Here is a 23,694-nt window from a genome sequence, read left to right on the forward strand (position 1 = left end):
CCTCCCCCCCACTCACGGGCACTCATTTTTACAAGTGAGTTACGCAAAAGTGTATCTTTTTAAGACTTTTTACTATAATTATTTATTTATTTATTATTTATAATTATTATATATTACTATTACAACAATTTTTAACACTTTTGCTTAACTTTTACCTAAATTTAAGGCAACTCAGTAGCGAAAAGTGAGTTCCGGGAGGGGGGGGGGGGGGTGGCATCTATTGAGACTTTAGCCTTTCTTTCTTTATTTAGTTTATTATAATTCACTAATCCGTCAATCATTTAACCTCTGCACCACTCGGATCGTCAAAACGAATGTTCGTGAGTGACCGTTCAACAATATAATACAAACTATCGCTATGTCCATCCACTGGCCGCAAAACGGAGTAAAATCAAATCACAGAAATCTATGAATGGCAGGAAAGACCCTTAGAGGTTGTAGCGCAAAAAATAGACGGATAAGAAATTTAAAGCGGTGTGTCCAACAGTGTCACCAAAGTCAGTCATAACAAATGGTTGGTAAGAAAATTTTACTATAAAGATGATTTTAAAAGCAACTCGGAAGTAGAAATAGCCTAGTCTAGCTAGAGCTACCTGACTGCCCAACTAAGAGATGAAAGAATTCCGCGAGGAGTCAGAGTCTCTCTAAGCCCATTAGACAACTACCAATCCCACTCAACGCAAAAAAGCAAGAAAGTAGATAAGAAAGTTTGCAGCATAAACTATACTCTTGATTCAGCTTAAAAGCTTTATGTCGTGTATTCTCATCACACCTTAAACTGACTCCAGATAATCCTAGCAAAGTACCTCGTTTTCTAAATTTATGTTCATACTAACGAAAATTGTCCATCGTCTTATCTGGTAGGCAACCATAGTGCAACACAGTCTTCACAGCGAAAGAGAGCACAAGGAAGAAGAAAAGAGCTATCTCGAGAGAACTTTATTGCTTCATTGGGAGAGCTTTTGTTATTCTAAGTTATGTGTGTGTGTTTTTTAATGAATGAACTGAATTGTTCAATCATCGTTGATGTGGAATGATACTCTGAATGTTGAGTGATAAAGATATTTTTTCTTTGAAAGTTTAACTATTTAAGTTTTTTTCTTAATTATTTTATGCTCTGTACAGATTTTTTTTAGCAACACGACCAGACCGTTGCTCGTGAATAAAAAAAAAAGATTTGAAGATCACTTCCCATTACCCACTTTGACATACCTGAGCTTCGTGGATTTACTACACTACTACTACTACCACCGCTGCACCGTAAGTCGATCATCTGTAAAGGGTGTCGGTTGCAATGTCGGTAGGCCGAAGCCGACTGTCTCGAGCATCGTACGCGATCTACGCAACGCGGCACAGGTGTATGCGTGGAACCACTGGATCCTACACTTGTGGAAGTAGATCCGCGAATGTAGCCTAGGCTGGAGCTAGCTAAGTTAATGAACTCTCCGTGTTGCACAAATAGGCTCGTTCAACTGCAGTTGATTATAAAGTATTCAAGAACGTTCAACTAGGAGCACCCTTTGCCTGGAGGTAATGGTAATGCGTATGCATCGAGCAACGCTAGCCGATTCAGCCGCGAGACGAAGCATCGTCGTGCATCGTGGCAACCTTGAACACGTTCCCTTTCACTACCCTCCTATACTGGTCGGTTGAACATGTGTACGTACAACTCAATATCACACGTCACGAGGGTTCCCGGGACAGCAGATCGCCGCGGGCATTGGTTGTAGATATGCATACTATGCAATATTGAGTCGCTCGTTTTTATGGTCAATATTTGCAACGCTCGTGATTAAATATTTACCCGAAACAACAACAACAACCTTCGCAACTAGTGCTGCCTTGAACTGTACTGCAAATGTCAAAGATTTTATCACGTTTTTGTGTATGGAAGATGAAGACTTTCATCTGCGTAAAGCATTATCATACTTTTATATGATATATCCATCAGATCTGACGTAATATTGGATGGAGCGAACTTTAGAAGATAAAACCGTTCAACCTTTGAATGACTTTCCATTTACTTCGATGAGAGATATCTTGCCGATCCAATCTATTGTATCTAGACGAGTTAAAGTAGGCTCTCTTGCTGTTCGAAAAATTCCTCAGCATCAGATCAACTGGAAGTAGTCATTAGACATTAAATAGGCAATCTAACTCTTTTGGACTTTAATCTGATGTGGAGGAGAGGGAGCGGCGCCGGTCTTCACACGACAGAACCTGGGTTCAAATCTCATCTGGGCCTTTCCCCCCATAGTGGGGACCAATTATCCAACTATGCGGTAACAATAAGTCTCCTTCTTCTTCTTCCTTGGCACAACAACCTCGAGAAGTCACGGCCTGCCATATGTGGCTTTCTGTGACTTGTAGTAAAACCCCTTTACTACTTTACCCGTAGAAAAGTAGTCAGTCCTACGTACGGGGAGACGGTTTGGATGGGATTTGGACCTCGGAGCTGCTGTGTGAAGACCGTTATCGCCTTGGCCACCGCCCCAATAAGTCTAGTATGTCTAGTAAGCCAGAAATGACAGGCATGACATAAAAGGTCGTTATGCCAAGAAAGAAGAAGAAGAACGTGGTATCAATTCCCATCCAGAACTTCTCCCCATACCCAGGACAGGGTCGAGGGTATCGATCCAGACACGGATAAAATTGCGGATAAGTCACAAAAAGTCAGTAATGGCAGGCCAAGACCGCTCGCGATGGTAGAGTCACCTAAGAAGAAGAAGAAGATCCCAACTCTTCAAGGTTACATCAAGGCTGTCGTCGCTGACGGTCTCGCATCTCACCCTTAATAGCGACAGTTAAAAACAGGCCCCATAAATAAGTCATCACAACACAACTCAAAACCCACCGCACGAACTTTGATTCCCCGGTGCGCGGTGTGTTATCATCCAACTTCCGAAGTAGCTATTCTGTCACCGACAAATTGAGTCAACGCTATCGTAAGCGATTGGGGAAGATGGGGGCCTATCTTATCGTGCTACCATATACGATAAGAAATTGTTTTAATGAGGTAACCAATCACTAGCCAATTGTTGTCTAGTGCGTAGACTAGCAGGAACGGTTTACGCCTTGGAATTAAATTATACGAAATTAATCATACAGACACTCGCTCTGTCATCATCGTAGTTGCTTAAGGAGGACTCTCAAAAAAAATATGCTCCTAATCAAATGGAGCAATCCACCTGTTTGTAGTTGTTTAAATTTTATTCTCAAAAAGTGATACCATTTCGCGTTGACTGCCCCCCGGGGGTATATGCTACCCCATAAATCTCCATGATCCCTTTTTGCTGTTAAATTTGATTTCCCAGACCGACGACAGCCTCCCGCTTTTGGGCAGCGCGAATGGTCGGCCGACGTTATACACACAGAAGGGTAGAGTATTTAAGATTATAATGTCGATAATTAGGTGTCGATAACGCAGGGGATTACACATTTGAGCAAAACACAGCTATTAGTAGTATGAATCATGACTATGTACAGAAGAGCTTGCTGTCCGAGATATATATATATATATATATATATATATATATATATATATATATATATATATGTATATATATGTATAGCTAGAGAGTTGGCGCCATTTTAAAAGCACTGCCGTTTGATATAGCGACCAAAATGGATACAGAGGAGGATACCACGTCCTTAAAAAAAAACATACGAGTTTAAATAATGCTTGCTATGTAGGTAGGTAAGTAAGAACCGGATATATTAGCTGCTAGCGAGAACAACTCCCCAAAACCAGGCGGCGAGCCTGTGCAAAACTATCGCTTAACGCTATGACGTCATAGAAAATTGATACCGTGTTGCTAGTACTAAGGTTCGCCACTTTATCTAGATGTCCTTCGAGGTCATTATCAAAAACATAACCAAACAAAATTGCTTTATATCACTGACACCGCTAGCTTATGTGCTTTCGATATCTCTCACTGTAGGATTCTCGGAATGTGGAATGTGGTGATGGGACTGATAAAACAAAACCAAAAAACAAAGGAAGAAAAACCACAAACAGCAAACCAATATCAGACCACCATCGGTCTTCCGCACACTATCCTATCCAACAGCAAAGAATGGAACCGATAGTTCTAGGAACAGGGTGTGATGGGTTAACGGTGTGTGTGTGTGTGTGTGTGTGTGTGTGGGGGGGGGGAGGTATGCGTCGGCCTCCGCATCATCCTGCCTGCCGACGACGGGCTCATCAACAGTTGTGACACTTGACCAGTCCCACCTCGTCACAGTTCATGCACTTGAGAGCGACAAATTCGGCGGTGAAGTGATTCCGGTGGATCGATTTCTTCGAACCACCGCAGGACGGACACGGGAGTAGTCGATAGCCGCCACAAACCTTGCACATGTACGGTGACTCCAGACACTGTGGAGAAGGAAATAATGAAAAGTTGCGTTAGTTGCGCGACGCCCCTGACGCTATCTTGCCATTGAGCTACCTTGTAGGGTTTCAGCATTTTCCTAAGCTCACCACTTTCGTTCAGCCTTTCGATACATTCCGCATCCTAGAATTGGTTGGTTCGAGCGTTAGAGACTAAAGTTAGGCGAAAATCCTGTGACGTTTCTTACCCCGATATGCTGCCCGTCCACAAACACCTGCGGAATGTTGATCGTGTCCGCCTGCATCCGCTCCTTAATCTCCTGCTGATACTCGTTGCTCATGAAGATGTCCTTCTCCTCGAACTTAACCAGCAGCGTGCGCAGAATCTGCTTCACGTTCATACACTTCGTGTACGTTTCCCGGACGATGCCCATGCTCGTGCTGTAGACGACCACCTTGCCAGCCTCCTTGTCTTTGTAGTTCTGTAAAGACGCCAGCAAAAAAAAAATCAGACAAAAAGACACAACAAAACACCCGGAAATGTATGCGAATCTACATAGCAGAGGTAGACGGAAGAACGGTGATGGCGATGTGCCTGACATACATTAAGCGCAGCATGGAGCTTGACACACTTCGCAAAGCATGTGACACAAATCGCAAAGTGGCGCCCGGGTGCGTTTTGTTTTTTGCATAGCGTTACGTGTCGTCGATCGGCACTCGGATGTAGCGTTTTCGCTTGCTACATATATTCTACCGTAATGTAGGTCAGAGTCAACCTCCCTTATGTGCTGGTATCAAGGCTTCGGTCAAGGCGAAAGAAAGGCATTCTCGATCCGGTTTGTGTGCACTCGTTCCTTTCCTGTGTTTTGCTCTTCCTTCGATTTCCTTCGAGCAATCCCAACAGCCGCCCCTGCTACACGGAAGTCTCTGCCACCAATGTTGGAGAGGAGTGTCTGTCTTGAGCGGGTGTCAAACCGGTTCCGCCGCGTGCCTGGCAGCTGTGAGTATCACCCGAAACACCGTTAATTCAAATGTAGGCCCTCTTATGGCCTACTCTACCCTAGCACACCGAAGTGGTCCAATTGAATGTCCACCCGCAGCGAAGGATCCCAGGGCCTTGCCGGCCATCATGGACACACGGATCTAGAGCGCATTAGCATTAGCGACTTGCAACACCGCCATCATAACCGCCTTTCTCTTGCACTGACTTGATGAGGATACTGGCCCCGATTGCCGGGGTTGCAGATGACATAAAACGGTTCGTCTAGCAAAGAGCCAATCACTCGATCCGTTGACTTCGCCCGCCAGTGATCCTGGGCGAAGCAACAAGCAACAGTTCACCGATATGTGCGCCCATCTCGGTAACGATAACGACAAAATGGGTGAAGCAAAACAAGCAACACCATCACTCGTGCTGTTTGATTAACATACGCGACGTAAGCGACGCGGCTCCTTTCGCTGGCGGACGCGGGTGACTTGGTTGCTCAGCGGTGCGCTTGTCTGGAAAATTTTTGGAGCCCCAGATTTTGATGGGTGAAGGTGTTTCGGGTGACCAACGGGTGGGTGTTGGCGTTGAAAAGTGAAATGTGTGACGCCCAATGCCGGTGGATCGATTTCCCAACCATGCCGAACGAGATGCATCTTTCGACGAGGTTCTCGCACCTGATGTGGGCGAGTGTGGGCGACGAGTAAATTAGTGGGAGTGTAGAGAGTACTTTCGATTGTTGCGAAAAGAAAAAATACTCTCCCCCTCGAGGGTGCGAAAACCTCTGTGCATGGGGCACCCAAGTACTTCACAGTAGTTGAGAGATTTTGGCATTAGCGTACATAATTGCGTAATGACGCTAGCAAAACTTGACGCCATACTGTCAAAAACAGTAACCAACAGGCGTAGGAAAGCAAGATGCTGCACACCACGCTGGTTTATCCGTGGTAAGGTGCGCCCATTGTGCAATTGAATTAGGCATGATGATGAGCACTAGACCGCCTCCTCAGATTGGCTGATCTCGTGAGATCTCGGCAACCCCTTACTTTCGCGTAACGTTAAATCGTGCGAAGATTAGGCACCTCACCACATCCAGATCCAAGCGCGTATGTTTCGCACGCAATTATAGGGAAGGTTAGGTTAGCGAAAGCCCTGTGCCCTTCCCGGAAAAAAGAAGAACCTCCGCCATATGCAGGAAGCGACCAAACGGAGCAACGGTATTGTTTCTGGCCTCCCAGCCTGTCCGTTAGCAAACGTGCTCTGCAACAGCGGACTCTACGCACGGCGTAACTTCGCCCCCCCGTGCAAGCGCACGTCTTCCTCGTCTTAGGTCACCACTTACCTTGAGACCGGTCTGCTGCATCTGCAGAAAGGTGGCGATACCGTTGCGTACCCGATTCTTAACGCCCCGTACCGTGCCCTTGTTGCTGCGGATTGTGGACGTGCCATTGCTGAGGTCCTTCAGCCCGGCGAAGCTTTCATCGTCATCTACCACGGATGGGGTAGTTTCTGGTGAGCTACTGCCCGGTTCTCCACTGCCATCCGTTCGGGCACGTTCGTTGATGTGAAACTTGTAATACCGATCACTCTCGAACTGATTGCTGCGGACACTTTCAGTCGTGAGGGAGCCGGCCGAACAGCTGCTCTGGGCCCGTGTCATTCCGGTCGGATCGTTGATGGTGAGGTGATGCATATGCTGGAGGTAGTTGTTTGATGGGTCCGTTTGATCGGTGACCCGGTGCATCCGGTTGCCGCATTCAAGACTGTTGATCTTGTCCATCAGTATGGACCGTGTGGTTGCCGTGGTGTTGGAGGTGTTCGAGGTGACAGCCGCTCCGGCGAGGCTGCTCAGATCGAGCGTACCGGGCCCTTCATTCTGGGCCGATACCGGTGCGAAATGTTTTCGGTGCGCGTCACCATCCACCGAGTCGTTATCGTCGTCGTCCGCCTCGTCGTCGGTACAGTACACCTTCGGGCGACTTCCGCGGATTGCGGCCAACAGTGAGTCGGGCAGGATGCAGACACCGGCACCGTCCCGCTTGCTCGCCAGATACGACGGTAGCTTCGGTCGCAGTGGATGTGTCGCCGTCGGCGGTTCTAACACCTGGTCCGCTCGATCTGACGGACTGTCCCGTTCCACGGTGGCGGGCGGTGAATCAGTGCCGATAATCGGTCCGTTAATCTCGGCCAACGGTTGCAAACTCGACAGGTGCTCAAAGTTAAGTGAATCACAGCTCAAACACGATTCCGATCCGTCACTATCGGTCGCAATGAGGATGCTTCCCAGCTGCGATGGTGGCTGCCGTTGTTGTTGCTGCTGCTGCTGCTGCTGCTGCCGTGCGCCGAAACTGTCGGACGTCAAATCAACGGGCGTTTGATGTTTTCCGTGCTCGTTCTGTCTGTTCCGTTCTTCCTTGTGCTGGTGTGCCGCAAGCCGCTGAAGCTCGATGTGATGGTGATGGTGGTGACTCTGCTGCTGATTGATAACGCTATCCGTGCCGTTATCAACCGGCGAAAACTGTCGCAGCACCGTACCCGTACCGGTCGCGGTCGTAACGGCTGGTGGCGGCGTTAGTGTAGGTGATACGGGCTGATGTTGATGGATACCGTCCGCGCCGAGGCTCTTCTTTATCGCGCACGACGATTTCAGTATTTGCGACATCTTTTTCGGCAGCGGTGGCGGCGTCAGCTCGATATCGCTACAGGTCCCACTGTCGAGCATGTCACTCGGCGAACACTGACCGCTGCTGCCGCCCGAGGCGGACGAGGAGGGTGCGCGGGATTGACCGTCCCGGGCCGCCATTGCCGCCATGTAGTACGCGTACGTGGAACTATCGAGATCGGTTGCATCTGACGTTGGACCACCGCCCTTCGGCACTATCAGCTTCTTCTGTACCATTGCGTCCTGTTCGGTGTCTAGCGGTGAAACAGCCGCCTCAGAGCTGCTGGTGGCGTTACTGGTGTCGAGAGGTTCCGGTGAGCTTGTGGACGGTACGCTAACCAGAGTTCGGTCCTCAATCGTAACTGTCACAAGGACGGTGTCGGGTGCGGACGAGGACGCTACCGGTTGCTGCTCCTCGTTGTCCGCTGTCGGCGATCCTGTACACTCGGCACTATCACTCGCCCCGAACGATACCACCGTAACCTGCGAATTCTGACACTTGGACCCGGGCAGGGCTGAACCCACTACACTAACACTCGTGCCGACGCCACGTACGCTATTGTTATTGCAGTCCTCCACCGGACCGGATCCTAATGGAGCTGGCTGAGTCGGCTGGTGCTGCTCACACTGTTCCACCGGAATGATCTGTATGCGAACGACGTTATTGTGCGGGTACGTGCCACAGTGCACCAGTGGGGACGGTGTTGCCGTTGTCACTGAGGACGCCGTTGTTGACGACGTCGACTCTGGCTGGTCGACGGCCGTTGACGCACCGTTGTGTATGTACACGATCTGCTGTTGCGCACCGTTGATCGTGGTTGCTCCGTGATCGCTGACGATCGTGGCCAAAGTGTTGTGGTTCTCTGCCACTTGGTTGATCTCTGCTGCCGTTGCTGCTGTTGCTGCTGGAACACCCTCCTCCCCGCTGGGAGCAAGTGCCGTTATAAACATCAGCCGCTCGGCCACTGCCAGCTCCTCGCTATCCTCCGGCAACTCCACCACCGGTGCCAATGCTGCCTCCTCCTCCTCCTCCTCCTCCTCCATCTCCTCGTCACCAACTTCGGCGGTTGGTTGAGGTTCGGCTAGTTCGCAGTGGGAATGCCACTCGCCACCGTCAGCCGGTAGAGGGGGAGACACCTCATCGTCGCACATCTCCCCCGGCACCCCACCATCCACTACGCACGTACTAGCGCTAGCGCCATCACCGCCATTCTTCTCCTCCCGGTCGCCATTCTCATCGGACGTCGTACCAACGGCATATACCGTTGCTTTCGGGAGGAACTTCGTGTTTTCTAGCTGCTCTTGGTCTGTGGAAGCTGCAGTCGGCGTCGTCGTCGTCGTCGTCGATGGGTCCATCTAGGTTTTTCTTCGTTCGTTCTGCTTCTCCGCGCCTATGGGCTTCCCTGTTGCTGTATTCGCACTTGCTTTCTTCACAGCTCTCTCGCTCTCTTTCGGTGTTTCCTTCTCTGTTTACCTGTCACTCTCTCTCTCTCGCTCTTGCAGGTGGAGTAAGGTTTTTTTTTTGTCTCGAGCCACGGAGCCACGGAACCCGCGAGTGAACCGAGTTTAACCACCTGTGAAAAACAATTTAAGCAGAAAGAAAAGAGAATATGATACGCGGGAGCGAATGGAAAGCTCGAGCAAAGGTGCGAGCGAGCCACCGTCGTGTGGAGCCTCGTAATGGCTCCATACAAGCTGTTACCACCCCCCGTTTCCTACCCCCCCCCTCCCTCATCGTTGTGCCACCCTTGCTGTTTCTTGTCCACCTGTTCTCCTCGGGACTCCTTTCTTTCTTGCACACAGCGAACCAGCGCACAACAACGATACGCCGATGAGATTCGACGACTCCCGCTCAAGGAACGGGAGTTTTCACTCCGTTCCGTACGTGATTTCATTCCCGGAGCGCGTTCCCCTCTCCATCGGTACGCCTCGTATGTGGAGCATCCGGATCAAGAATCTCGGAGATCTCGGTGGGACTCAAGGTACGTGAGCCAGCGCCCGTGTGTGTGGTGATGATGAGGAAGCCAGCACAGAAGAGAAAGTATGTTACTGGCAAAGTAATGTAAGCGTAAGCGGGAACGCCAAGAAGCAAACAGAAACAACCTTATAATAATAGCACAACTCAAAGGGTTGGGGCATCAATGAAAATGGTGCGAGAATGGCGAATGGGTTTTCAGGAAAAATCATCTATTCCATCCAGATGGTGGTCTAGTAGCGGCGGCGTAATCCGCTCAAAGAGCCCTGTGAGCGTGAAATGTTGAAAAAAAGTGTTTTCTTTACTACCCCTGGTAAGAGCTCGCAGCAGCAAGTTATAGGGTAAAAACCGAAATAGAAATTAAAATCCCCGATCTTTCCCGGCGGACCACTCCCCGTACACACTTTCCGCGGGTTCCCAGTTTCCTTTTTTTTCGCTAGCTGCTACTTCCACACCTTAAAGATAGTAGATTTTCCGGCCAGAAAGAGTCGATTCGAGGGAAGAAAGTTTTAACGAATAATCGAACGGCCCAAGTTCGAGGCCCTCCGGGAGGTTGATGCCACATTATCGCTGCTACAATGTTGAGTGAAGGCTTATTTGATGTTTTGCGAAAAAAAGCACACACACACACACACGCGCGCGGCGGACACATGCAGGCAGGCTACCAAATGGTATATTGATTATTGGAATACCCCTTTAGGGGCAAGGGCACAGTATGGTGCAGGGACCTCCGGTTGAGCGTTTTTTTTTTTCTTTGGTTGGGCCTCCCCATGCCGTTGGGATTTTCCACTGCAGCAAACCGGATTCACTGCTCCGCTGGTGCGCAAACCCCCTTTTTTGGAGGTTGAGACGGCAAATACTTTCAAACTTCTTTTCAAATGTCGCCCCCCCAAAGCCGGAGTCCTGGGTTGTTTGTGTACTTCGGATCCGGTCAGGTTATACCTGTTTTTTTTTTCATCCACACTGTTGCATCGTTATCCCGATTAGCTGGGATGCACTTTCTAGACTGCACTGCACATACCGACACACACGCGGGCGCTTTGGTTGATAGAAACCCCGCGGCCTGAATCGGACAGCAAGAGTGGCACAGCAACACTGACAGGCACAGGCCAATTGGGGGAAATTGAGGGACCCCGATAGGATCTCCCCCGGGGCGGGAGAGTGGTGAGGGGGGGTGGGTCACACAGTGTGTTTGAAGTTTGAATTGGAATTTGCTGGAGAGTTTTCTACACATATGCACGCACACACACACACACACACACACACACACACACACCCAAAATCACCCACCTGACCGGATCCGCGGATCTAGTTGCACCACTAAGTACGGGGACCAAGTACGTTCGGTCAGGTTCCACTGCAAGAGATCGCCTGGAATGGAGCGAAGGGGAGCCTGTCCACACAACCTGCAGTCCCAAAACAGGCACACAGACAAACACACGCACACGCGCACCGTTGGAGAAAAGTTTCTGTCGATCAGTAGCACCAGCAGCAGGTGGAGACAAGCAGCAGCAACATTGCAGTACCTGGGGTGCACGCGTACAGCCACGATGATATCGTGGTGGCAATACTCCGACTGTCAAAAACTGGTGACTTCTTTGGCTCGGCGAGGTAAAATGGTAAAAGCTAGCGCGCGGTGAAAAATGGGGAGACGGCAACAGGCAACCCGTTAAAAAGAAACGCGCGTGAAGCGATCGTATGTCCGCACACCACACGGGGGAAAAAAAAGAAAGCGTACCAAACCTCGCCGATAGCTTCAGCCGGTGGCTTTTGGCAGTTGGTTTTTTTTGCGGCAAGCAGCGCCGGAAGCGAGACCGATTGCGCACGCTGTACGGAGAGCTGTTGGCTCGCTCCTGCACGTGCGCCCGGCCACTGTTGACGTTGTGTTGTATGGAGGGAGAGGGGGGGAGGAGGGGCAGCGAGGGGGCAGGTGGTTGGGGGCTTCTCCTTTCCACCGGTCGGGTATCATAATTTGATAAAGAGAGGGTGCGTTTTTATTATTGACCCGATCGAAAACTCGAAACACATAGAAGGTTCATCGCTTTACTCGCCGTTGAAGTCTTTCGTACGGGGGCGTCAGCTTGAGGCGCGGATTAATTGACCGTATAGAACTAGAATCATTGTCGAATTATTTAAGAGAAAGAGGGTATTTTTGGGGGATCGAGGGTGGTGGGAGAGGGCCAAAAAGGCGTAATTAAAAACGGGGTTTAGAAAGCATGAAGAATATCTATAACTCACGCGTATGGGACGTTCTATGGCGCATGTCGGATTTTTGCTCTTTTTTTTGGGGTTGTTATAAATCAATTTCAACGCGGTAACGAAAACATGTGCACGATATGATTCATTCTATCCTCTAACTGCTTCAAAATTAATATTGTTTCTTCAGTTAACAGCTGAACGCGCACTACCACGCGTGATGGTTTAAGGAAACATCAGGGGAGCATTGGTTATTCTCGCTCGTATGACCGGCTTCTTATACATTATTTATTCTACCACGCTTCAAAACAATAACAACATTCATGCATCGAAGAGAGAAAAGACAGACCCGGAGAGAGAAGTAAGAACGAGTTTCAAGAACGGAAGAAAAACCACATGCTAAGAGTCGTTACATTTCGCTTCGCACGTCTATTTTTTTTTTTGTTCCCCCATAGCCGATGGGTGGCAAGTTGTGGGTTTTTTTTTTCTTCTCCCTTATATTTCTTCAACTTCGTTGGACATATCCGAATCGTCCGAATAGCTGTAATAAGCTTTCGCTTTCTTACGCTCCCGTCGTTTACTCTTAGACTGGCTCTTTCCACCCGCTGCTGCTGCTGCTGCTGTTTGCGATACACCATCATCGTCCTCCACTGCATCCTCACTGTGCGACGGTGCAACGACACCTCCCTCGTGCGCACCTTTCTCATCCTCCTTCAGTGTAGGTTCGTCCGCCGGTTTATTCTCCTGCGCCGTTTCATCCGCCGGGTTGGCACTTTTCTGCTTCTTTACCAGCTCCACCAAATATTTGTACCGGGCGACACACTCTTCCTTCGATTTGCCCGGCACACTGTTCGCTATCTTCTGCCACCGGTCGTAGTTAGCCGATTTCGGGTACTTTTGTATCGCAACCTCGAGCGCTTGCTGCTGTTGCTGTGTCCAGTTGCTGGTTGCCGTTTCGGTCGGACCGCTGTCGCGTGTTTTCGTCTTCACCTTGGCGGTGGTTACACCTTGGGCTGGCTGTCCCGCATCGGACGCATTCGTACCGTTGGACTGGTGGGGAAGCCGGTACCCACAATCTTTCATCTTTGCTGCCATGTAGGTAATTTCCTCAACACTTCGCTGCATTAGCTCCGCTATTACTTCCCACCGGTTGCTGGTACCGCCCGGGTATTTCTTTACCAGCCGCACTAGCTCTGTTAGATCGTCCTCTGTCCAGAGACCGCCCGACTGGGGCAAAGGTGTGTGTGCGCTCTTGTCTGTGGCACCGTCAGCCGAAGGTTTGGTAATGCGCTGACTGTACGCGGCCAGTTCTTCGTCCGTTTTCTCCGGCACAATCATTTTTTTCGATCGTTTACGTAGGATGCGGTTTTCTTTATCCCTTGCCCGTTGCTCTTCGAGCGATGCTTGCAGTTCGATCTCCTCCTTCTCGCTGGAAAGGGGAGGGGGGTAAAGCGTCTAATTAGAATCATTCTTACGTGTCCTAGCCAAGCGAACGTACCGTTGCAATTCCTCCTCCTTCTGTTTCTTCTGCTGCGAATAAAGCTCGAACATCATGCGAATGGCAGCGGGCGTACCTGTTACGGTGTTCCAAACCCACACCGGAATTTGGCACGGTAGCGTGTTCTTAATGCTAGGCAAAGGGATTTCACTGATCAGCTCTTCCAGCTGTACGTTGGTCTGTTTCTTCTTGTTTAGCTTTTTGAGCTTACTTCCTACAATTTGTTCCTGTGCGATAAGAGGAAAGCAAACGGCGAATTAGTGGGCCGTAAGTAGATGCGTGCATTCGGTGATGCTTACCGCTGTATATTTCTTCTCAATATACGCCGCCCAAGCGACGAAGTACTGCATCACGGTGATGACGACAAACAATATGGTAGCGCTCTCGACCATACCCATCTTCCGGACGTGCCGGTAGTAGTACAGTGCCGACTTCCAGTTCGGCATACCCTCCTTCAGCACCTTGTCGTACTTTTCGCGCTTTCCCGGGTCCTTTAGAATTTCGTACACCGAGACCAGGTTGCGGAACCGAATATTCGCATCCTCCGCATCGTTCTTGTCCGGATGTAGCACCACCGAGAGTGTCCGGAACGCGCGCTTTATTTCGGCCAGCGTTGCCGTCTGGTTGATGTTTAGCAGGGTGTAGAAATTTTCATTCACCTCCTCGACCAGATCGAACAGTTCCATATCTTCCGAGCCCCAACCGTGGCCGCTAGTTGGAGGTATCGCTTGCAGCACCATCACCAGGGCCAGCAGCGATGCGGCCGCACCGACCCGAGCGTACCGTAGCTGCATGACGACCCCGTATATGCTGCTCAATCGTTCGCTCTCTATCTGTCCGCTCGAAATTACTGAGGAAACTGCATCGAATGTTGGGAAAAACGGGGCAGACAGCGGTAACCCAGACTTCACTTCACCACTCTACAAAACAACCAGTGTTTCGGCGAATTTACCCAAAATTGTTTATACGTCATCTTTGCTTACGAATACATACGCACTCATGTGTCATTTATATGCTGCTGATTTTGACAGCTAGCACCAATCAGTCAGTAACAATTGGTAACAATGCATTTCCTTTAAAAAATTGTCAAACGGAATCTCCTCGCTGATATCCGCAGGAAAATCCGAAGAAAACCCTGATGCATCTGGAAGAGCAGATTTCGCGATCGAAATTTACATTTTTCTGCTGTCCATGTTTTGACACGTGATTGGCTTCGCATAAAACTTCAACAATTTTTAACAATAGTTGGGGAAAGATATGCCAAGAATTTAAGCGGAATATGTATTTGTACATCTCTGCATCTCTTTTCAGCCGAGCTGATTAAAAACGATGGACAGCACTCGGACAGGACATTCATCAAATGATTACTGAAGTATGGGATGCGATGTGATTGGAATCTTGGTATCATGTATCCCATATGCATGAAGGGAGATAGGCTAGAGTGCTGTAATTACAGGGGAATTTACAAAATTTTCTCCAAGATTCACTTGTCTCATTTGTTGAAGAGATAGTTGGAAATTTCCGGATTCCGAAACGGAAAATCTTGGAGAAGATGGCAGAGCAGCAGCTCCACTCCTAACTCCTCTCTTTCTTTATTTTAAAGCCGCATATGACAGTGTAGCCAGGGCAAAGTATTACGATGCAGGAGTTCGAAGAGTCCCGGCCAAGCTTACCAGGCCTTTAAGAATGACAATGGCCAACATCACATGCCAGGTGAAGATGGATGGCAAACTCTCACGGCCCTTTGCTACTATCAAGGGCCTGCGCCAGGGAGATGGGCGCTTGCGTGTCTTCTTTTCAATCTGACGGTTGAAAGAGAGCCATCCGTGACTCGGAGATGGAAACTTCGGGGAACAGCCAATCCAGATCCTGGCATACGCTAACGTCATAGATATCATTGGTTTGTGGATCTGCTATGTAGCAGAAGCTTACCAAAAGAACGAATGGCCGCTAGCACTGATTTACGCAGGGATGATGTACAGATAAGTCTTTGATGGGTGATGTAAGATAAGATCTTTGAATTCGTCCAAAACCTATCTGGGATTAAAAATGTTGACGTTACGAGCAACGGTGCTGGATGGCCAACCGGTCATACTACAGCCTGAGCAGTCATGTTAGGCCGTCCACACGGACAAAAGAAGACCCCTTCTTAGGGGGTCTAACTGCGATATAGTGACGAAGTTGATGCGTCCGCCAGAACACCCTGGATAATCGGTAGATGAAGGCGCTGGACCTTGGGCGGTATCAAGGTTTTTGCAGCAGGCCAAGGCGGTGAAGCGGTTGTAGTTTCACATAAGTAATTAAGTATCTCTTTTCTATTTCATCGGTTCATAACAGTACATTCGAAGTCCTTTTTACAGAACTCGCTTAGCAGAAATAATAGTTCTTTCCGTAGAAATTGACCATAACATTGATTTTGATCAGCAACCTGATGTATTCACATGATTTATTTCGTTCACTAGCAGCAATAAAGGTGTTCTTTCCGCATCTAACATGCCGATCATTCCTCCCGTTTACTCAGTGATAACCTCTGCAATGAACACAAAACGTAAAACCGGATATTAATACGTGGAAAACCTATTACCAACAAACGCTTCATCATGCTACACAGACAGCACACGCATTCGTATTTGGTTAGTTAAAATAAATAAAAAAAAAACAAAAACGAAACACTTTGGAGGTGTTATAGGAAATTGGGCGAACAGTAAGAACTCTTTAGTTTGGATAAAAACCACACACTCGCTTGGTTAAGTATTCGTGTTGGGGGCTGCAAACAAAACTCCATAACAAACTAAAAACCCTGTGAAACTTACGACTGCTCAACAAAGAGAAAAAATGATTTAACCATATCACTTTTCGTCTGCAAAAATAATAAATTATATTAATAAAGTTAATATTGCCAGATGGTTGGTATGCTAAACAAATAGCCTAATAATTAAACTTTCTTCTTCTTCTTCCTTGGCAATACAACCTCGAGAGGTCTCGGCCTGCCATTTCTGGTTTTCTGTGACTTAATTTAACCCGTAGCAAAGTAGTCAGCCCAACGTAGTTAAACTTTCAAGCGAAATTTTTTTTGACTACCCTGAGAGGTCATGGACTGCCTATTTTCGTGACTTGGTTAAACTAGGTCCATTGTACGGGAGGACGGTCTGGCCCGAATACGATACCCGTTCCTGCCGAGTAAAGAACGGCGCCACTGTCGTTTCAATATCAAACTAGTTTAAAGTGTAACGCTGAATAGGTTACAGAAGTTGTGGAAATATTAATTCATTAAAAATTAAACGCTTTTGTAAAGTTGCTCTAGCCAACAATTTGCATCATTAATGCCAAATCAGTATCAGTAGAGATCTATAGATTGATGCATTCCAGCATGAGCTTGATCCCTATGAACTTCAGAAGGCAGTTACTTTCGTCTGGAGAATTATCTCTCTCTTCTTGGGCTAACGACCTCTTATAGGTCATAACTGCCATTTCTGGCTTGCTAGACTTCATAATACCACATAGTTGGATATTCAGTCCTCACTACGGGGAAACGGTCCGGATGGCATTTGAAACCCTGTCCTGCCAACGCTCTTGTGGCCTCTACCATCGGCCCATATAAAATATGTTATGCTATAAATAGAAAAATCCGCTTGGCTAACTCGCATGATGCAATCTCCACTTAAACAACCAACCAAATTAGCTGGAAATTTCCAAATCCACCTAACCGAGTGCTATGTCTATTTCCCTCATTTACCGACACCGTCCGGTCGCGTTAAAAGAAATGGGACCATATACTTACTCTCCGGTTTGCCGCCCTGCCATTTGGTGAACTTGATGTGCGAATCATCGCGCCGAGCGGCCTGAGCCCTCAGCTCCGGCTTCAGTGCCTTTCGCAGCAGACGGGCGGCAATGTTGGAATAGTTGATGTAGCTACAACGAAAATTGGCGCACCGAGCGGCACCGGAGTGTTCAACATTTAGTAGGTTATATAACGCGGCACACAAACACAGCTACCCACTCCGGCGTACTCACTTCAATCCAGCTGCTCTCCATGCGGCCATTTTGCTGCTCTTTGATGTGCTTGGCACTCGGGGTCTGCGAATGGGGAAAAAACGGTCACACGGTTAGCAATCCGCCTGGAACACGGTGTCCGCTTGGAAATTGGGCCCGCAAGAGAACAACAAGAACCTACCGCTGTTATCAAAATCTGCGGAAAGTGTTGGGAAGTTGGTACTGCGCAAGGTGGGTGGTGCTAACAAGACCAGAGCAAGGTATGTAGATATAGAAGGTAGAGTTGTTTAGAGCAAATTGACATTTCTCGACCTGACATAACAGTTCCGGGGTGATCAAGGGGAAGGGTATAGAGAAGAGTGACGGCAGCATCGGAGGAGGCGCCGGTGGTGGTATCGCTTGCGATTTTTTGACGAAAAATGCAACCAAATATCGTCAATCGTCTGTGGGACAACACTTAATATGCGAAGATGCCCCATAAATTAGCGAAATTGCTCAAAGGACTGAGAATCGAGGCTGTTTGTTCATGTTGGTAGCCCCATACCATATGTTGTTGTAAACAAACTCTGACATAACTCGACTAAAATGTCGCCCTGTCAAATCGATAAAAATCCACCTTCTAAATACATACACCTTGGACCAGAGCAGGAAATGTTTTACATGTTGACGTTTCGGTGTTGACAGATGAGATCGAACTGTATACACCTTGGTAATAGGGTGACCAGCACGCATCTGTCTGCATTTGTACACAAACAAATAATATTTTATCTTTCCTTATCAGAATAAATAATACAAAAGAAAATGAAAAAAATAGTATTTCCATTGTACTGTGATGTGAAATTATCAGCGGTAACAAATTCGTAAACAAATACATCGTTCAGTGTAACCAGCGTGTAAGTTCCGCGAATCAAAACAATCCCTCCGTTTGACAGCTACCCCCAAATTGTGCCGTAAAAGGGGTTGTTTGTTGGCATCTTTCCCGAAAGCGAGCGTGTTTGACGTCTGCCTTGAAGAACATCTTCGTCGTCGTTGTCGTCGTTGTCGTTGTCCCGAGAAACCCCCTGAATTTGTCATCATCATAACACTCGCGGATGTAATTTCGTACGCCTGTTTCGTAGCTGCCCTCCGTTGCGGTGGATCAACAGAGATCGGCCAAATAATCGCACGGAATGACCAATACTGGGAATCGGGCTCGCACCAACCACACGCGACATTCGTACCACCAGGAGCAACCCGTCCCGTCCAACAGCAGCAGCAGCAGCAGTGGAAGCGACGTGTTAGTTTTATAATTATATTTTGTTTTGTGCGTACGACGCGTACGAGCTGCCCGCAAACAAACAAGCCCCACGTTCCCCTTTCGGAAGCACCATCTCGAACAACGGTGGCGGCGGAGTGTACGTATGAGCGGGCGAAGCGTGTTCACAGTGATAAAAAGCATTATTGCTAGGCTCAAATTACTTTCCACCCCCCGATTGGATGGATCTCCCATCCCTGGTGGATGGATGACAACATGATCCGGATGAGCGAACGGCAGTATTGCTTGCCTTCCTTCCGTGTGTGTTCTAATCCAACCCATCCTTGCATTGTATTGTTGCAGGCTCGGTGATTGCTAGAGCACATCCTGTGTGGGATCGGGAGATACCAGCCACCAAACCTGCATCATCTTTACCAGCAACATAAACAGCACAGTCTGGTGCCTCAGTGGTGCTTCGGCGTGAATTACGGGAAGCAATTCGTAGCGAAAGGTGAGTTGTCCATTACAGAGCCAGCCTCATCACATGTTGGTGGGGGGATGTACCTCCCATTACGAACCACAACGATACGCTCGGTTAGGTTTCGCTAAAATGCTGTAAATCATCTCACACCACCACCAACAGATCCTGCTCGGGAAATTAGTTTGCAATTTATACATTTTTTTAAAATTCAATTCGAAAAGATACTGCTCATATGTAGTCATGCTCAGACATCCCGATGATTTGCTGACGGTTATAGTTCAAACAAAAGCATCGTCTCCCATGCACGTGTACATTTGCCAATTGCCAAAGTCCGAGAACGAACGAGCGCAACGATTGTAATGTAGAAGGGATGAACCGGTTTGTGGTTGGCACGAGCATCCATCGAAACCATCGTCAGCAGGGTCAAGCAGTATTCAAGCATTGGGAAGGGGGGCCTCGAGAACGATTGCATCAACATTTCAAGGGCTCGCTTTATAGTTCTTCCTGGCCATCTTCCGTTTGCTCGCGGAATGATGATGCGAGTCGCGGTCAACGTCAATGACCTTTGTTTTTTTTTTTTTGTTCACTTCACACTACCGAAGACACCAGATCTTCTGCGAGTCGGAAATTCCTCACCGCGCGACCTTGCGAGCCGATGAGAATCCGCTCTCTTTTGCTTGTGGTCGTTATTTCGTTTTGTTTTTCGTTAAGATACCGAGCAAACGCACATCCTCCGGATATTGGTTTAGAATTACGTATCGTTTGCTATCGCATGTATTTTTTTTTCTGCTGGTAGTGTGTTATTTTTTATTTTGTTGAATGAACTAGCCTTAATCATGCCAGGCGTGAATTAATCTTTTCCAATGAATTTTCTTCCCCAGTCAATATACTTCCTTGATGTGTTTTGGAACGCCCAAAGAATCGTTACATCCAGTGCCAAAGCAAGCAGAGTTCGGTTTACCACACTCAACACCAACGCTAGCATTAGTAGCAGCAGCAGCAGCAGCCGCGTATGATGCCCTGCCCGGGATTGAAGGTTTCGCACGTGATATTTGTGATCGTCATTTTGATAACAATCGTGTTCTACTCGTCGCTCAATGGCCGGCACTTTATACTCGAGCCGCGCCGGTACGCAAACCACCGCAAGAACGATCCTAGCCCACTAGCAAACCGGACGCTACCGGTGACGGTCGCTGACAAGGCGTTGCTCGTCGCCGGCGGCCAGCCGGTACCGCCGGCCGGTCTCGAACGCCAAAAGTGCAATGTGTTCCAGATCGTGGTGCAGGGCTGCGGCTTTAACATGCTTACCAAAACGCTCGAGCGCGTCCAGCAGCAGGAAAAGAACCAAACGCAGCTTCTTGCCCAACAGATGCAGAAGGAGCAACAGCAGCAGCAACAGCAAGACCAATCGGAGCAGGAGACGGCACCCGAGCAGGCGAACAACATCCAGCGAATACCAAACCCTTCCGCGGTGAAACTTTCGGCCGCCCCGGTAGGATCGTCCTCCTCTTCCTCTTCCTTGCCGCCCGCACCGCCCGTCCCGACCGCAGCGGAAACCGATGGTGAGAAGGTGATAAAAACGCGCGACCTGTACCATTCCGGCCATCTGCCGGACGGGGCGTGCGTAGCGAATCTCTGCCCCCGGAACGGTACCGACGTAACGCTGCTAGTGCTGGTCACGTCCGCACCGACCCACCGGGAACAGCGGCTTGCGATCCGCCAGTCCTGGGGCCATTACGGTAGCCGGCGGGACATTTCGATCGGGTTCATCGTCGGGCAAACGGACGAGGCACGGATCGAGGATCAGCTCGCAGCCGAAAGCTACATGTACAGTGATCTGATACGGGGCAACTTTATAGACAGCTATCGCAACCTAACGCTCAAAACGATTTCCCTGCTCGAGTGGACGAAGCTGCACTGTCCGAATGCGTCCTTTCTGCTGAAAACGGACGACGACATGTTTATAAACGTGCCGAAACTGTTACAGTTTATGGAGGCGCACAGCAACCAGCGGCGCACGATATTTGGCCGGCTGGCAAAAAAATGGAAACCGATACGGAACAAAAAATCTAAATACTACGTCAGCCCGGAACAGTACTATCCGCCGGTGTTTCCACCATTCACTACCGGTAAGCCAGATGGTCCTTCATTTTGATCCCATTTCTTCCTTATATTTGGTGCATTTGCTAATGATTCGTTTTCTTTTTTTTGTTACCTCCTACTATCAGGACCGGCGTATCTGCTGACGGCCGACATCATTAGCGAAATGTTCGAAAAATCACTCAGCCAAACGTACCTCAAGCTGGAGGACGTCTACACGACCGGTATCGTTGCACAGCTGCTAAACATACACCGGATCAACGTGAAGGAGTTTCTCAACCGCCGGATAGCGTTCAACCAGTGCAACATCAAGAAGGCGATCAGCATCCACATGGTCAAGAACAACGAGCAGCTTGACCTGTGGAAGAAGCAGGTCGACACCAGTGTTTCGTGCACGTAGAAGTATTGTTTTTAAAACTATTTAGTATCAAATTCTCCATTGCCGCGGTTTTACCTAGCTCTCGAAAACGGCCCTCTCTTCCCTTCGGGTTTTTGTTGCTGCCCCCCCCCCCTTTTTTTCCCTCCTCTCCCCCAATCCTACCCCTGCCCAAGACATTTAAAACCCAAGACATAAAAGACATCTTTTTCATACGCATCACCACACACACACACACACACATACGTTTTTCGTTCCAAACGTAAAGAGGAATGCAAAAAGAAAAAAAAGCAAAAGAAGAAGCAATCAGCGAGGAAGAAGAAGGAAAAAGGATAATAATAAATTAAAATCTCTTGTAAATGTTATTTCTTAAAAAAAGCAACAACAAACAAAAACCTTTTTAAGAAAAAAAACGAAGTCCTGTTTTTGCCGGAGGTTTTTTTCTGCTTGAGAGCAATTTGCTTGATAAAAGCAATTAAAACAACAACAACAAAAAAAAAAACAGAAGGAAAATACGAACGAAAAAGCAAACAAAAAAGCGTACGAGCATGCCTTTTTTTACAAAAAAAAAAAACTAAAACACGCAAGAGATAGACATTGATACATTCCGACGCTTTGAAAGTTTGTGTTAGTGTGTGTGCGAATGCGAAACGTATTTATATAGACGTACCACACACCATGCAAACGGTGTGAAACTGTGTATAGAAATAACCTTGTATGCGTCTTTCCTGGAGTACAGCGTGTCCTGGAGTTTTGCTGTGTGCGTTCTCTAGTTAAGTAAGCATCGCGTGGTGGTTAGCAGCAGCGTTGTTCGAGACGCAACCGTCTCTTTGAGGCTGAATTTGAATTTTAAACCCTTCCTGATGGACACACCTTAACCTGTTTGTTTTTTATTGTTGCCTATTTTCCTGGCGATGGAAACACACATCAAAACGGAAACGAAAAGCGCGTACATAAACGGACGAAGAAAAAAAAAACAAACGCGATATATTTATATACATGAATGTAAAACCCATATTTCCTAAAAAAGAAAAAACACATGTATCAACTTCAACAACCCCTTCAAACACATCACAATAGCTAGAGCAGCGGAATTTTGGCTTTCTTCTGTAAGGCGGCTTCGAGAAGCCAACAGGACATTGTATAAAACAAAAACAGCAACTCTATTTTATATAGCAATTCTCACGATTTTTTTTTTGTAACGGCTGTAAATATATGTTCGCAACTGCCGACTGGAGGAAGCGGAAGAAGTGTTGCAGGAATTGCAATTGGCAACAGGCAAGCGAACGTGTAAGCGAAACGATGCGTGTTTCGCTGTGATTGTATTGTGTATTTTTTACCTTTTTTTTATCGTTTAAACCTTTGTTTGTTCTCGATATGTACGATTATTTATCATCATCTGGTCTGGGGATACCCGGCGCCTAGCATTAAGCAACGGGATTTGTGGGCGATGAATAAAATGATTCTCTCATCGGTTACCCCTTATTACGGTTGGTGTATCTGTGTGTCGCTCGGTACGATATGGCGATATCGATTCTCTTCCTGGGTGTGAATGTTAAAGCAGGTCGTCACAATATGGCGTGAGATGGAGGACGCGCATCCGAACTTAAAGGTAACCTCAACTTCAAAAGCTGATTCGGATTCGGAGCTGCTACAGGTGTTAGAAAGCATCACAGCACTGACACTGGAGGAGTACTCGCTTGAAGACACTTGCCGATGTTAAATATTTGACCACCTCGCATTGGTGTCCTGACGTTCTGCTGCTCACCACAAACTCGTTAGGATTGTTGCGCTCGAATAATACATGAATGCACACACACACACACCGGAATGCTTAAAAACATTGCACCGCCATCTTACT

At 48.0% G+C, this 23,694-nt stretch overlaps 4 protein-coding genes across 6 annotated transcripts; 1 reads left to right on the forward strand and 3 right to left on the reverse strand.

The window, feature by feature from the left end:
* Positions 1-3,191: 3,191 nt before the first annotated feature.
* LOC118510462 lies at positions 3,192-11,814 on the reverse strand. The gene is made up of 5 exons (XM_036052305.1): positions 11,246-11,814; positions 6,661-9,554; positions 4,582-4,815; positions 4,452-4,517; positions 3,192-4,378 (listed from the first exon to the last, which is right to left on the reverse strand). The coding sequence occupies exons 2-5, from the start codon at positions 9,334-9,336 to the stop codon at positions 4,205-4,207; spliced, it is 3,150 nt and encodes a 1,049-aa protein (XP_035908198.1). The 5' UTR covers positions 9,337-9,554; positions 11,246-11,814; the 3' UTR covers positions 3,192-4,204.
* Positions 11,815-12,398: 584 nt separating this feature from the next.
* On the reverse strand, positions 12,399-14,626 carry LOC118510603 (uncharacterized protein F54F2.9). Its single transcript, XM_036052614.1, has 3 exons — positions 13,949-14,626; positions 13,650-13,876; positions 12,399-13,580 (listed from the first exon to the last, which is right to left on the reverse strand). Exons 1-3 carry the CDS (start codon positions 14,441-14,443, stop codon positions 12,647-12,649), a joined length of 1,656 nt encoding a protein of 551 aa, XP_035908507.1. The 5' UTR covers positions 14,444-14,626; the 3' UTR covers positions 12,399-12,646.
* A 1,433-nt stretch (positions 14,627-16,059) lies between these two features.
* Positions 16,060-17,947, reverse strand: LOC118510698 (protein stunted-like). 2 transcript variants are annotated; one of them, XM_036052901.1, is made up of 5 exons: positions 17,824-17,947; positions 17,664-17,726; positions 17,431-17,561; positions 16,463-16,509; positions 16,060-16,179 (listed from the first exon to the last, which is right to left on the reverse strand). In XM_036052901.1, the coding sequence occupies exons 2-4, from the start codon at positions 17,690-17,692 to the stop codon at positions 16,499-16,501; spliced, it is 171 nt and encodes a 56-aa protein (XP_035908794.1). In that variant the 5' UTR covers positions 17,693-17,726; positions 17,824-17,947; the 3' UTR covers positions 16,060-16,179; positions 16,463-16,498. The 2 variants fall into 2 exon arrangements, with proteins under 2 accessions (XP_035908794.1, XP_035908784.1); XM_036052891.1 differs by lacking the exon at positions 16,463-16,509 and having other exon boundaries at positions 17,824-17,946.
* A 650-nt stretch (positions 17,948-18,597) lies between these two features.
* LOC118510627 (beta-1,3-galactosyltransferase 5-like) lies at positions 18,598-23,321 on the forward strand. Of its 2 annotated transcripts, none has more exons than XM_036052676.1 (4): positions 18,598-19,036; positions 19,240-19,387; positions 20,239-21,486; positions 21,586-23,321. In XM_036052676.1, exons 3-4 carry the CDS (start codon positions 20,370-20,372, stop codon positions 21,855-21,857), a joined length of 1,389 nt encoding a protein of 462 aa, XP_035908569.1. In that variant the 5' UTR covers positions 18,598-19,036; positions 19,240-19,387; positions 20,239-20,369; the 3' UTR covers positions 21,858-23,321. The 2 variants fall into 2 exon arrangements, with proteins under 2 accessions (XP_035908569.1, XP_035908560.1); XM_036052667.1 differs by having other exon boundaries at positions 18,599-18,918.
* The last annotated feature ends 373 nt before the right edge of the window (positions 23,322-23,694 follow it).

Source organism: Anopheles stephensi, chromosome X (assembly GCF_013141755.1).
Source record: "Anopheles stephensi strain Indian chromosome X, UCI_ANSTEP_V1.0, whole genome shotgun sequence".
Lineage (NCBI taxonomy): Eukaryota > Metazoa > Arthropoda > Insecta > Diptera > Culicidae > Anopheles > Anopheles stephensi.

Bases quoted from the DNA above. Each gene is read 5' to 3' on its own strand.
- LOC118510462 (XM_036052305.1), bottom strand. From the start codon at position 9,336: ATGGACCCATCGACGACGACGACGACGACGCCGACTGCAGCTTCCACA. The intron at 4,816-6,660 runs GTAAGTGGTGAC...GCGTCTTTACAG, and splicing joins TGCAGCAGACCGGTCTCAAG to AACTACAAAGACAAGGAGGC. The intron at 4,379-4,451 runs GTAGCTCAATGG...CCTTCTCCACAG, and splicing joins AAATGCTGAAACCCTACAAG to TGTCTGGAGTCACCGTACAT.
- LOC118510698 (XM_036052891.1), bottom strand. From the start codon at position 17,692: ATGGCCGCATGGAGAGCAGCTGGATTGAA. The intron at 17,562-17,663 runs GTGAGTACGCCG...TTTTCGTTGTAG, and splicing joins TGGAGAGCAGCTGGATTGAA to CTACATCAACTATTCCAACA.
- LOC118510603 (XM_036052614.1), bottom strand. From the start codon at position 14,443: ATGCAGCTACGGTACGCTCGGGTCGGTGCGGCCGCATCGCTGCTGGCC. The intron at 13,877-13,948 runs GTAAGCATCACC...CTTATCGCACAG, and splicing joins TTGAGAAGAAATATACAGCG to GAACAAATTGTAGGAAGTAA. The intron at 13,581-13,649 runs GTACGTTCGCTT...TCCCCTTTCCAG, and splicing joins AAGGAGGAGGAATTGCAACG to CGAGAAGGAGGAGATCGAAC.
- LOC118510627 (XM_036052676.1), top strand. From the start codon at position 20,370: ATGATGCCCTGCCCGGGATTGAAGGTTTCGCACGTGATATTTGTGATC. The intron at 21,487-21,585 runs GTAAGCCAGATG...TCCTACTATCAG, and splicing joins GTTTCCACCATTCACTACCG to GACCGGCGTATCTGCTGACG.